The 13,682-nt window shown below is 43.3% G+C and overlaps 1 protein-coding gene across 5 annotated transcripts in view; it reads right to left on the reverse strand.

Moving 5' to 3' along the window:
* LOC132782172 (protein sidekick-1) overlaps window positions 1–13,682 on the reverse strand; it is a 986,469-nt gene that overhangs the window by 233,910 nt on the left and 738,877 nt on the right. For all 5 annotated transcript variants that reach the window (XM_067473286.1, XM_067473289.1, XM_067473288.1 and 2 more), the window contains exon 26: window positions 4,053–4,168. In XM_067473286.1, the coding sequence (XP_067329387.1) occupies window positions 4,053–4,168 (116 nt within the window). The remainder of the gene's footprint in view (window positions 1–4,052; window positions 4,169–13,682) is intronic.

Consider the following 13,682-nt stretch of genomic DNA (forward strand, 5'->3'; position numbering starts at 1 on the left):
AGTGCTGTCATGCTTGCTGTCTAAAGGCCTGGTCCCAGAACCACGATATAACCTTCTTTCTGAAAGAAATGAGGGAAGACGTTGACCTGATCTCGCTGGGGAGCGAGTTCCACAGGCGTGGGGCCACTGCTGAGAAGGCCCTGTCCCTCATCCCCACCAAGTGAACTTGCAAGGCTGGCGGGACTGAGAGCAGGGCCTTCCCGGATTATCTTAAACTGCGAGTCGGGATGTAGAGGGAGATATGTTCAGACAGGTAAGCTGGGCCGGAACCGTATAGGGCTTATGTGCTGGTACGGCTGTACCAGGAGCTCCAACTTTATTTTCTTTGTTATCTGTTTTGCAGTCATAGGACAGGCCTCCTGTCCATCTTAATTAAGCTTTGGTTCCGCCCCTTGTTCAGACTTCTGGGAATGAAAGGAGCCATTTTGGGCAGTCTCTCACAAGGTAGCTAAGCTATAGGATGTAGACCAGCTCATCCCGTAGAAAAGCTTCCTTTCTTAAGAACTTCCAGGGAAACTGATCATACAGGGAAAAATATCATCCAGGGAAAAAGTAACGTCCAGGGAAAAGGGATCATCCAGAGAAACTGATCATCTAGGGAAACTGAAATTCACTGAACTCAGCTGAAATATCTTCAAGCCTCAACCGGTAAGGTCTGCTCGATACCCAGATGCATTTGGAATCGGTAGTAGGTCCCACACCAATGAGGCATAAATAGAAAACAGCCTGGGAGAGGTTAAAAAGAGTTTTTTCCTACAGAGAAGGTTAAGTTGATCAAAGTCAGGTGCCAGTCCATTGAGGACTAGACTAAGAAAGCCTCAAAGTGTTGTTTGAACCTTTGAAGATTTGTTGTTTGTTCCATAATAAAGACTTTGTTGCATCATTAAAGACTCTAAAGACCATCACTTCAGAAAAATCCCTGAGAACCTCTCTTTGAAGTGCCCCTGGCTTCCCGCTGGGCTTAAAGTATACATCCTATAGAAAAGTAGAGCTATTACAGGCCCAGCGTGCAACAGAACAGCTTAGACATATACATCTGTGGATGCAGAACCCATGGATATGGAGGGCTGACTGTATATGGTATTCTTTTTATTTTATTATCTGCATAAAGCTTTGAATATAGAAGAATATAACATTTAAACCAAACTTGTTGAAGTACTCAGCATGGTTTAGAGTACTTTTTAAAAAAGCTCCTTCCAGAAAATCCACATCACTGGATTGAGCGTACTTCGCGTCTGCAGAATGTTGGATATCTATTGGAGAAAATGGAATGAAGAAGCTTGGAAGCAATCGTGCCTAGCTGGCTGAAACTCTTCAAAGAAGCTCTCCATGTTGCAAAACTTTATCCCAATTTTCGAATTATATCTGATTTATCTACAATCAGAAATGAACAAGGGGAAGCAGAGAGGCATCCAGATGGATCACATTATTTTTTACAGCAACATCATTGTCACCAGAATCAAACATCATCTCCTTGAAAGCTCCAGCTGTCCTTCTCCGCCCATCGTGTTCTAGTTTCAGAGCCAAGGCATTTTTCTTTAGCCGGAATAAGTATCCTCAGCCATTAAGAAAGCCATGGACCAACTTATCATTACTACACATTGGACAAATGTTTTAGATACTAGCTAAGCTGTTAATTATCTTCAAATCAGCTTTGACTTATGGCTTCCCTACGGTCTTCCAAATCTACTTGACTGAGTCTGTTCACCTGTAATGCAGTCCACCTCTTTCCCAAAAGCATTCCACTTTGCCAAGTATCATTATATTTACTAATGCCATTCTGTGCCATCATATGCCATGTCCATTAAAAAAAGATGTTAGAATACATTTTGAAACAATTCTACTCAAAACAATGAGCCAGTGACTGGTCCATAAGCTATTGGCCAATGAGTCCCAGTGAATATTCAGGAAAGAAATAATCAAATATACTCAATGGGCAGAAATATAAAGCCTTCCCCTGGGGGCCTCCCTTATCAGAAAGCAATGCACTCAGTCTTAAACACACCTTTGCATCTTCAAATTGTAATATATAATGCAGAGATGCTTCATATAAGCTCTCTCCTGACATCTTACGAGAGTTGAATGAAAAGTAATGCCTCCACGTTCACAACTCCTCAACAGATGGAAGGAGAGAGAAAACTTAGATGAAAAAGTGGGATGACAGAGATGGCAGTACTGCTATGTAGCAGGTACTGGCTTGTTCAGTACACTCTCCTCTACAGTTCAATTTTGGTGGGAAGCCTTAGCATTGATCAGTTGTGTTGTTAAAGTGCGAAGTATGGAACCCTGCGTAGATGGTCAATGCGACTGTGCCGTCCGCCCAGATGCTATAAAGAATAAGACTGTGACGTGCTTCTTTCTATAGCTGAGCGAACTGCAGTTGTCTATCTTGAAAACTTAAGATACTAAGCAACTGAGACTAGTACTGGTTTTAAACATCAAAAAAGAATATTTATTTACACAAAGTCCTTGGCACAGTTCATACAGTTGCAAACAAACAGTCAATAGATGAAGCTACAAAAATATTTTTTCTTTCCTATGGATACAGATGACAGATAAGATTCTGGAATCTTAACACCCTAACCTAAAGTAGTTGTGGTTTAGAAGCAGGCAGGCTTTTTCCCTATCTCTATAACTTAAGGTCAGTCCTGGAGACAAAGCAGTCACGACTCTCTCTCAATAACTATAACTCAATCTTCTTAATGAAGCTTATCCATCTATAATATCTCAATGCAGCTCAATACACAATATACTATCTATACTAACTCAGTTTAGCTTAATACTTATCCATAGAGTATAATATACTATCTATAGCTTAATATATCTTACTCAGTTTATAGTTTTTGCAATGGTTCTCCCAGAGCTAACTGCTTCTGAAATCTTTCCTCAAACTGAAAAGGCAGGGGAGAGTCTAAAATGGAGATCCTTCCCTGGGAGAAAAGGCGGTCCCTAAACTCAAAGAGCTGCTCTCTAAGCCAATGGTTGCAAAGAGACCTGCATACTCTGATACTATTAACTTTAGGACTCTTGCAAGGCTGCAGCAGCCCTGGGAAAATATGCAAGAGGATGCAACCTCAAGCAACTTTAAAGTGAGGCAAATCAGGCTCCTGGGAGACGGAACAGCGACTTAAGCAACGTGCAGTCATTGAATTCTTGACAACAGAAGGTGTCGCCCCAAAGGAGATTCATCAGATAATGCAGGCTGTTTATGGTGATTGTGTTGATGTGAGTACTGTAAGTCATTGGGTGAGTAAATTTAAAGATGTTGAGGGGACACCTTCTGCTGTCAAGAATTCAATGACTGCATGTTGCTTAAGTCGCATTGACCGACTGTCTGCACAGGGTTCCATACTTCACATTGTAACAACACAACCATTCAATACTAAGGCTTCCTGCCAAAATGGAACTGTAGAGGAGAGTCTACTGAACAAGCCAGTACCTGCTGCATACCAGTACTGCCATCTGTTGTGGAGTTACGAAGGTGGAGGCATTTCTTTTCATTCAACCCTCGTAAGTGGTACAATATGAGTAAGATTTCACCACTTAAGTAGTGCATGTGGCTGTGGTAGAACAGCGAGTTAAACCCTTAGCTATAACAAAGCTGCTGACCAGAAGATTAGCAGTTCAAAGCCGCAAGTCAGGGTGAGCTCTTGACTGTCAACCCTAGCTGCTGCCAACCTAGCAGTTCAAAAGCATGCAATGCTAGTAGATCAATAGGTACCTCTTCAGCGGGAAGGCAAAAGGGTTCCCCATGCAGATATGCAGACATGCCGGCAACACAATCAGAGATGTGAGATGATTTTATTGACTGCGTGTTTCATCTCCACATTAAGAATTATCCCTATTTTCCTTAGGAAACACCATTTTGCTTGAAAGAGAGAGGAACTTGTACACTACTTTGGATCTGAAATATATCTTTCCATTGTGAAGTTCACTTGTCAGTTTTTCAGTATCTCAATATTCTTGTATGATATAGAGATACTGGGAAATTTGAAGACCTTTCTTGTGGAAAACACACACAAAAAATGGAGTGCATTTGGATAGTTCAGTACCTTGTAGCCCAATATGAGCCCGTTTTGTTCCGCTTCTGGCACAGCTGCCCAAGTCAAGAGGATCTGCGTGGAGCTCACTGCTTCAGCGGATACGTTCTCTGGTGGAGCCGAAGGAACTGCAAATACAGACACGAGAAGGTGATGGATCCATTTATTCACTTATTTGTATTCTAGGATCCCATACACTACCATGTACTCGACGAAAACCAGGATGTGCATGGCAAAAGTGTGCTTAAAGTGAATGTTTGTATGTATGTATGCGGAGGGCGGAAGGGCGGATTGGCTGTCACTTTCACAGGCCACTGTGACCAACACGGGTGACGCACCTGGACCAAACTTGGCACACATAATCCCCATGAACCCCTTTACATTCTGGTGCAGTTTCGGGGTGGTGGATCACGGATTATGGGATTTGTAGTACATTCAAATAGTTTGGTTCCCAGGGACCAATGTGGCCCCCAACGAAGACCGATAAAGACCAAACTTGGCACACTGAGCCCCCATGACCCACTCTACATCCTACTGTGGTTTGGAGGAGGGCAGACCATGGATGATGGGACTTGAAGTACCTCCACTCCCTTCCCAAGACTGCTGCAACCCTCATCTAATGTCCAATCAAATCCAAACTTGGCACACAAAGCCCCCATGACCCACTCTACATCCTACTGTGGTTTGGAGGAGGGCAGACCATGGATGATGGGACTTGAAGTACCGCCACTCACTTTCTGAGACCGCTGCGACCCTAAACAATGATTGATCAAGACCAAACTTGGCACACAGAGTTCCCATGACCCACTCTACATCCTGGTACAGTTTGGAGGAGGATGGACCATGGACAATGGGACTTGCAGTACCTTCACTAACTCCCTGAGAGCACTGCGAGCCACATAAATAACTGATAAGACCAACCTTGACACACAATGCCTTTCTCAAATAACCCGGGTAGCGCCGGGTCCCCAAGCTAGTTCTAAATAAAGAATACACAAGCTCAGAGCTACAGCAGTGTGCCTTTGCTCAAGCCTACAGGGAAGGGCAAAATACAGCCTTTCTGCTCCCCACTGAGTTAGTTGAGTATAAACCCTTTGCTCTTTAGATTCATTTGCAGGAGCTGAAGTAAGCCAAGGACAAAGAGGGGAAGCAGGAGGAGAGAGAAAACTTAGATGAAAAAGTGGGATGACAGAGAATTAATCAGGACTGTCCTCGCCAAATAGAGAGAGAGCTGGTGGGGATGAGGTCTGTCACATCTCCAATGGTCTGCCCACAATACAAGCATGCACAAATGGAAATAATGAGATTTCTAGTTCAAAGACAAAAGCTTTCAATTCCTTCTCTACATAGAAGTAAATTAGCAGAAATGAGACTTTGCTAACTTAAAATACAGCAATTGAGTATGGATTTAAGGAGCTCCACTGGCTGCCATTCATGTTTAAGGAGCTCTACTGGCTGCCATTCATTTTCCGGACCCAATTCAAGGTGCAGGTTCTCACCTACAAAGCCCTGAACAGTTTGGGACCCGCCTACCTTCGTGACCACATCTCTGTATACGAACCCACACAATCTCTTCGATCATCGGGAGAGGCTCTGCTCACGCTTCCACCTGCATCACAAGCGCAATTGGTGGGGACGAGAGAGAGGGCCTTTTCAGTGGTGGCCCCTCGACTCTGGAACTCACTTCCTAAGGACATCAGGCATGCCCCAACCCTGGCAGTCTTTAGGAGGAGCTTTGGAGTGACCAAACAACATCACTCCAAAGCACTTTATATTGTTTAGGTCTGCTCGTATGTTTCCACATACCACCCCATCACTTTTTCGCCCATGTCCAGCATTATTTTTTAATTTTAATTACATTTGGCCTACTCATAGATTTTAAAGTGTGTTGTCCTATTGATAATGCTTATATTATTGTTATGTTGTTTTTAATTGCTGTTTTCGTTGTTGTTATTGCTTGTATTGTTGTATTTTGGGCTCGGCCTCATGTAAGCCACACCAAGTCTCCTGGGGAAATGGTAGCGGGGTATAAATAAAGTGTTATTATTATTATTATTATTATTATTATTATTAAAGTTAAATGATTTTAACCAACTACAGATTATACTGAATATGGGCCTTATAAAAGTGGGTAACTTCCATCTCCTCACTCAAAGTAGACTCTCCAACTAAAGCCTCCCCGGCAGAGAGCGTTCCAGTCTCTTTTGGGTGATGTCTAGAGAAGGAGAACTCATCATTTCTCTAGTCTAGTGGTTTCACTGCTGAAATGCTCTTACTGTCAAGAAGCTCCTACTAATAGTTAACTGAGATCTACTCTACTGGAACTTTGGACCATTAAGTCTGGCCCTACCTTCTAAGGCAGTAAAGAATAGACTTGTATATGCTATTATGGTATAAGCTGCCTGAGGCTGAAGTAGGAGGCATAAGGGCTTTTCTGGGACAGCAGCCAGATTTTGGGCCTTTCTGCACAGGCCCTAAAATGTGGAAGAAACAGGGATAAAGGTGTGTGTGGCTAAATAATATTTCTCAAAACACACACTGCTAAACACATGTTAAAAACTGTGCTTAAAACCCAATTTTGGCCAAAAATGTGCATATTCACCTCATTATTTTCAACATTTACACAAATGACCAGCCACTGCCAGAAGGGACAGAGAGCTTCATCTATGCTGAAGATCGTGCCATCACCACCCAAGCAGGGAGCTTTGAGATGGTTGAACAGAAGCTCTCCGAATTTCTAGGTGCCCTTACTGCCTATTACAGAGAAAACCAGCTGATCCCTAACCCATCTAAAACACAGACATGTGCTTTTCATCTCAAGAACAGACAAGCATCCCGAGTTCTGAGGATCACCTGGGAAGGAATCCCACTGGAGCATTGCAGTGCACCCAAATACCTGGGAGTTACCCTGGACCGTGCTCTGACCTACAAGAAGCACTGCCTGAACATCAAGCAAAAAGTGGGTGCTACAAACGATATCATACGAAAGCTGACTGGCACAACCTGGGGATCACAACCAAATACAGTGAAGACATCTGCCCTTGTGCTGTGCTATTCTGCTCCTGAACACTCATGCCCAGTGTGGAACACATCTCACCACACTAAAACAGTGGATGTGGCTCTTAATGAGACATACCACATTATCACGGGGTGTCTACACCCTACACCACTGGAAAAATTACACTGTTTAGCCGGTATTGCACCACCTGACATCCGCTGGGAAATAGCAGCCAATAGTGAAAGGACCAAGGCAGAGACATCTCCAGCTCATCCCTTGTTTGGGTATCAGCCAGCACGTCAACGACTTAAATCTAGAAATAGTTTTCTAAGACTACAGAGACACTAGCTGGAATACCTCAGCAAGCGAGAGTCCAAAAGTGGCAGGCTCAAAACCAGAACCTCAATCAATGGCTGATACCAAATGAGAGACTCCCCCTGGGCACACAGAAAACTGGGCGACTTGGAAGGCGCTGAACAGACTGCGCTCTGGCACCGCGAGATGCAGAGCCAACCTCAAGAAATGGGGCCACAAAGTGGAATCCACGACATGCAAGTGTGGAGAAGAGCAAACTACAGACCACCTGCTGCAATGCACCCTGAGCCCTGCCACATGCACAATGGAGGACCTCCTTGCAGCAACACAAGAGTCACTTCAAGTGGCCAGATACTGGTCAAAGGACATTTAATCAACTACCAAGCTTGCAAATTCTGTTTTGTCTGTTTGTTAAAAATTTGTTAAAAATGCCTGGTTGTCTGGTTGCTACTGACACAATAAATAAATAACCTCATCACATATTCCTGCAGTCAAGAAAATATGTGGCTTCATTCCAATATGCTGGTATGGATTGCTCCAGCACATGTCTGCATTTTAAAACCCTGAAATGGTTGACCAGGACTGTAAACAAATGGAGCCATGGACACACAGGTGGCTAAACGGAAGCACAATTGGAAAGCAATTCCTATGAGAACTCTCTGCAGTCATTCCTTTGTTCTGATATTTATGAAATTAAACAGAGCTTGAATTTACACAGTGGGCACCAGCATGGCAGGCAAGTGACCCCAAAGGAAAATGGGGCTCAAGAAGGAAAAATGTATTTATTATTTATTTATTTAGAGCTTTTATAAGCTTCTCGACCTTCGAAGGGGGACTCAGGCCGGTTCACAACAAAGATTCATAAACAATAGCATAAAGACATCACACCTCATAATACACTAATCCATAAAATACAATCATATAATTACATAAGGTCAGGTCGTCAGAATGAAATCACAATTCATCACCATCTGTCCGTGTGGTCAAGAGTTATTGACTCACTCATCAAATACTATATTCCAAAGCCAAGATTTCACCAGCTTTCTAAAAGTTAGGAGAGAAAGGGCAGTTCTAATATCCAGTGGGAGAGAGTTCCAGAGCTGAGGGGCCACCACCGAGAAGGCCCTGTCCCTCATCCCCACCAGACGCGATTGCGAGGGTGGTGGGACCGAGAGCAGGGTCCCTCCAGAAGATCTTAACAACCTTGATGGTTCATAGTAAAAATGGTTCAAAAAGTAAAAATAGCAGGAGGATTGGGGAGGGGGGGGGATAATAACAAGAAATCTGCTTGTGTGCATGCTCAGATATCCGCATCAGCAAATTTATTTATTTATTTATTTACCTTACTTATATACCGCTGTTCTCAGCCCGAAGGCGACTCACAGCGGTTCACAACAAATACGAACAGCAAAAATTCAGTGCTACAGTATTGAAACAGTAACAACCTAACACATTACACAATTAATAAACAGTTACTACAATACCCATTCACTGTCGTCTCGTCATCAAAAACATGTTCCAGATTCGTCATCCATTGTTCCATTCCAGTGTTCATTAACCAATCATTGCACTAATTATTCAAACGCCTGCGCAAACAGCCAGGTCTTCACTTTTTTGCGGAATACCATTAGAGATGGTGCTAGTCTAATGTCCATAGGAAGGGCGTTCCACAGCCGAGGAGCCACCACCGAGAAGGCCCTATCTCTTGTCCCCGTCAGCCGAGCCTGAGAAGCAGGCGGGATCGAGAGCAGGGTCTCCCTGGAAGATCTCAAAGTCCTGGTGGGTTCATAGGCAGAGATGCGGTCGGATAGGTAGCTTGGGCCGGAACCGTTTAGGCATTTAAAGGCCAACGCCAGCACCTTGAATTGAACCCGGTAGCAAATCGGTAGCCAGTGGAGTTGGCGCAACAGGGGGGTTGTGTGCTCCCTGCGCTCCACTCCTGTTAAAATCATGGCTGCCGAGCGTTGGACTAGTTGGAGCTTCCGAGCTGTCTTCAAAGGCAACCCCACGTAGAAAGCGTTGCAGTAGTCTAAACGGGATGTAACCAGAGTGTGGACTATATGAGATTCAGCACATCTCGGAGAGTTTTTAAAAAAAATTAAGTAACTTTCCTGTGGGTGTCCCATGTCTATCTGCCGATTTCAAAAATCTGCTACAAAGAAAAGTGTCAGGATGGTGGGGGGGGGGGGGCACTGCCAGGGACTGACCGCTCCATGTCTGGACTTATTGTAAGGTACCGTGCTTTCTGCCCCACTTCTTTGTCCCAGATTATGAGGCTGTCTGGAAGGGCCCTTTAATCACTCACGTATATTCAGCAGAAGCCCAGTGGGTGTTATTTGCAACCTTCTGTTTGCCTGAATTGTTTGGACAGGATCGCTTTCTGCTGCTGTTTTATTGGGTCTGTTACATTCTATTAATTGATGCAACTCTTGTTTTTAATATTGTTTTGAACAGTATTGTAATCTGCCCTGGGGCTGCACCTTTGATCAGGCAAGCTGGCAATAAATCTTTCAGATAAACTAATTCTGCTGTTGAACAGCTCCTATCGTCAGATGGCTTTTCCTTTCTTTTTTTTAAAAAAAGATAATTATTCTTTATTAGTTTTAATACAGACAGTCTAATCAACATTCAGAAGAAAAACAGAAAAGCAGAAACAAAGCAAAGCAAAGAGATAAACAAATACAAGTCATTAGTAGTTTCAGTTTAGTTTAGTTGTGTGTTGTATACTTACTATATATATATATATATATATATATATATACACACACACACACACACACAATTCAATTCAACTCAAACGCAATACTAAAATACTAAGCTAAGACTAAAAATGAAACCATAAATACAGACTAAACCAGTGGTTCCCAAGATGTGCTCATGGACCACTAGTGGTCCTCAAGAAATAAAATATGGTTCGCGGCCTCACTGTTACTAAACAATTTCAACGAGAGCAAACCCTCTTATAGTGCCAAGGCTTATTAAATATGGTTTTCTATGGGTAAGTAGATTTTAATTTTTATTTATCGTGTCATCAGCAACCATAAATGTGTATTACATTTTTAACATAAACAAACAATCAGACAAAACACAGAATTTGCAAGCTTGGTAGTTAATTAAATGTCCTTTGACCAGTCTCTGACCACTTGGAGTGCCTCTGGTGTTGCCGCAAGAAGGTCCTCCATTGTGCATGTGGCAGGGCTCAGGTTGCATTGCAGCAGGTGGTCAGTGGTTTGCTCTTCTCCACACTCGCATGTCATGGATTCCACTTCATGGCCCCATTTCTTGAGGTTGGCTCTGCATCTCGTGGTCTGTTCTGGGCCTTCCAAGTCGCCCAGTTTTCTGTGTGCCCAGGGGTGAGTCTCTCATTTGGTATCAGCCATGGATTGAGGTTCTGGGTTTGAGCCTGCCACTTTTGGATTCTTGCTTGCTGGCGTGTTCCAGCGAGTGTCTCCGTAGATCTTAGAAAACTATTTCCTGATTTAAGTCGTTGACGTGCTGGCTGATACACAAACAAGGGATGGATTGGAGATGGCAACTACTGAATGGCATATGTTCAGTATCAGAAACTAGAGCTGATGTGGTCTATCCAATGCAGTTTCCTGAATCAGCACCCCAAATAATCAAACCAAATCTTAGGCTGACAAAAAACTAATTTGTAACCCTTTTGGTACTAATGATGGAGAGTGGCCCCTGCTTAAAGTTGTCCCTGGTCAATTGGTCCCTGGTTTAAAAAAGTTTGGGAACCACTGAATTAAACCATCAAGGAACCCCCCTATCTCTCTCCATTTAATTTAATTTAATTTAATTTTAATTACAGTATTTATATTCTGCCCTTCTCACCCCGCAGGGGATTCAGGGCGGATTACAGTGTACACATATATGGCAAACATTCAATGCCAATTTTGACATACAAACATATACAGACATACACAGAGGCTATTTAACTTTTTCTGGCTGCCAGGGGAGCTGTCGCTTTCATCATCCATCTGTGACACTGACGAAGTACTTCTGCATTCCCCGCATGCTTCCCCGCTGGAGTGCTTTGCTGGAGTCTTCTTTATGGCCTCATAAATTAGTTAATTTAGCCTCCCCATACTTTAAGGTGGTACCTAATTTTCATACTTGGCAGATGCAACTGTCTTTCAGGTTGCAAAGGTTGACAACAGGCTACACAATTGGTTGGAAACCCACTCCAACCCGGGCTGGCTTCAAACTCATGACCTTTTGGACAGAGTGATCTTAATGCAGCTGACACTCAGCCAGCTGCACCACGTTGTAATGAAAAATAGTATTATTCTGTCATTATAAAGTGGAGCTAAACAACATTTGTTAGGATTACTAGTAACTATAACCAGAGATTATTACATTGTTAGTTCCAAAAGTATATAAACAGTTTCCCTCCACTAATGTTGATGGTTGATTCTGTTTCACTGGTTTTGGCTGCATGTAATAAATTGGCAAAACCCATGAAATTGTTTACAATTTAGTTTTCCCAACAGTTCAGCACTCTGTGGCTTTATTTGTAACAAAACCGAAAAGTGTGAAGAGGAAATAAAATCTGTTAAAATTGATGACAATCTGTACCGTTATTATATCAGATAGGATGATTTTATGCCAAACCAAATGTTACAAACAATGTTTAAGTTTTAAATTATATACTGTTATATTTATATATTCCCCTGTGTCTTTTTTTTAAACAGAGATAAAGCAAGATTGAAAGAACAACTGTGTGTGTGTGTGGGGGGGGGGGTACTTATATTGCGTGTGAAAAAGATCTTGGAGTCCTCTTGGACAACAAGTTAAACATGAGCCAACAATGTGATGTGGCGGCAAAAAAAGCCAATGGGATTTTGGCCTGCATCAAGAGGAGCCTAGTGTCTAGATCTAGGGAAGTCATATTCCCCATGCTCTATTCTGCTTCGGTTAGACCACACCTGGAATATTGTCTCCAATTCTGGGCACCACAATTCAAGAGAGATATTGACTCTAAGCTGGAATGTGTCCAGAGGAGGGTGACTCAAATGATCAAGGGTCTGGAGAACAAGCCCTATGAGGAGCGGCTTAAGGAGCTGGGCATGTTTAGCCTGAAGAAGAGAAGGCTGAGAGGAGATATGATAGCCATGTATAAATATGTGAGAGGAAGCCACAGGGAGGAGAGAGCAAGCTTGTTTTCTGCTTCCTTGGAGACTAGGACGCGGAACAATGGCTTCAAACTACAAGAGAGGAGATTCCATCTGAACATGAGGAAGAACCTCCTGACTGTGAGAGCCGTTCAGCAGTGGAACTCTCTGCCCCGGAGTGTGGTGGAGGCTCCTTCTTTGGAAGCTTTGGAGGCTGGATGGCCATCTGTTAGGGGTGCTTTGAATGCAATATTCCTGCTTCCTGGCAGGGGGTTGGACTGGATGGCCCATGAGGTCTCTTCTATGAATCTATGATTCTATGCTTCCTTCCTGCATGGTGTAGGGTTGGACTAGATCAGTATTTCTCAACCTTCCTAATGCCGTGACCCCTTAATACACTTTTTCATGTTGTGGTGACCCCCAACCATAACATTACTTTCGTTGCTGCTTCATAATATTAATTTTGCTACTGTTATGAACTGTAATGTAAATATCCAATATGCAGGATGTATTTTCATTCACTGGACCAAATTTGGCACAAATACCCAAAACACCCACATTTGAATACTACTGAGATTGGGAGCGGGATTGATTATGTCATTTGGGAGTTGTAGTTGCTTTCATTTATAGTTCGCCTACAATCGAAGGGGATTCTGAACTTCACCAATGATGGAATTGAACCAAACTTGGCACACAGAAATCCCATGATCAACAGAAAATACTGGAAGGGTATGATGGGCATTGACCTTGAGTTTTGGCATTATAGTTCACCTACATCCAGAGAGCACTGGGGACTCAAACAATGATGGATCTGGACCAAACTTGGCACAAATACTCAATATGCCCAAGTGTGAACACTGGTGGCATTTCGGAAAAATAGACATTGACAGTTGGGAGTTATAGTTGCTGGGATTTATAGTTCACCTACAATCAAAGAGCATTCTGAACCCCACCAATGATAGAATTGGACCAAACTTCCCATGCAGAACCCCCATGACCAACCGAAAATACTGTGTTTTCTGATGTTCTTTGGTGACCCCTCTGACACCTCCTCGCGATCCCCCTAGGGGTCCCAACCCCCAGGTTGAGAACCACTAGACTAGATGGTCGAAGCTGCCGAGGGGAAAAAGGAAAGGGGCCTGAGGCTATTAGGAATTGTGGGAGCCGAAGTCCAAAACACCTGGAGGGCCCAGGTTTGCCCATGCCTGC

Source organism: Anolis sagrei, chromosome X (genome assembly GCF_037176765.1).
Source record: "Anolis sagrei isolate rAnoSag1 chromosome X, rAnoSag1.mat, whole genome shotgun sequence".
In the NCBI taxonomy this organism is placed as follows: Eukaryota; Metazoa; Chordata; class Lepidosauria; order Squamata; family Dactyloidae; genus Anolis; species Anolis sagrei.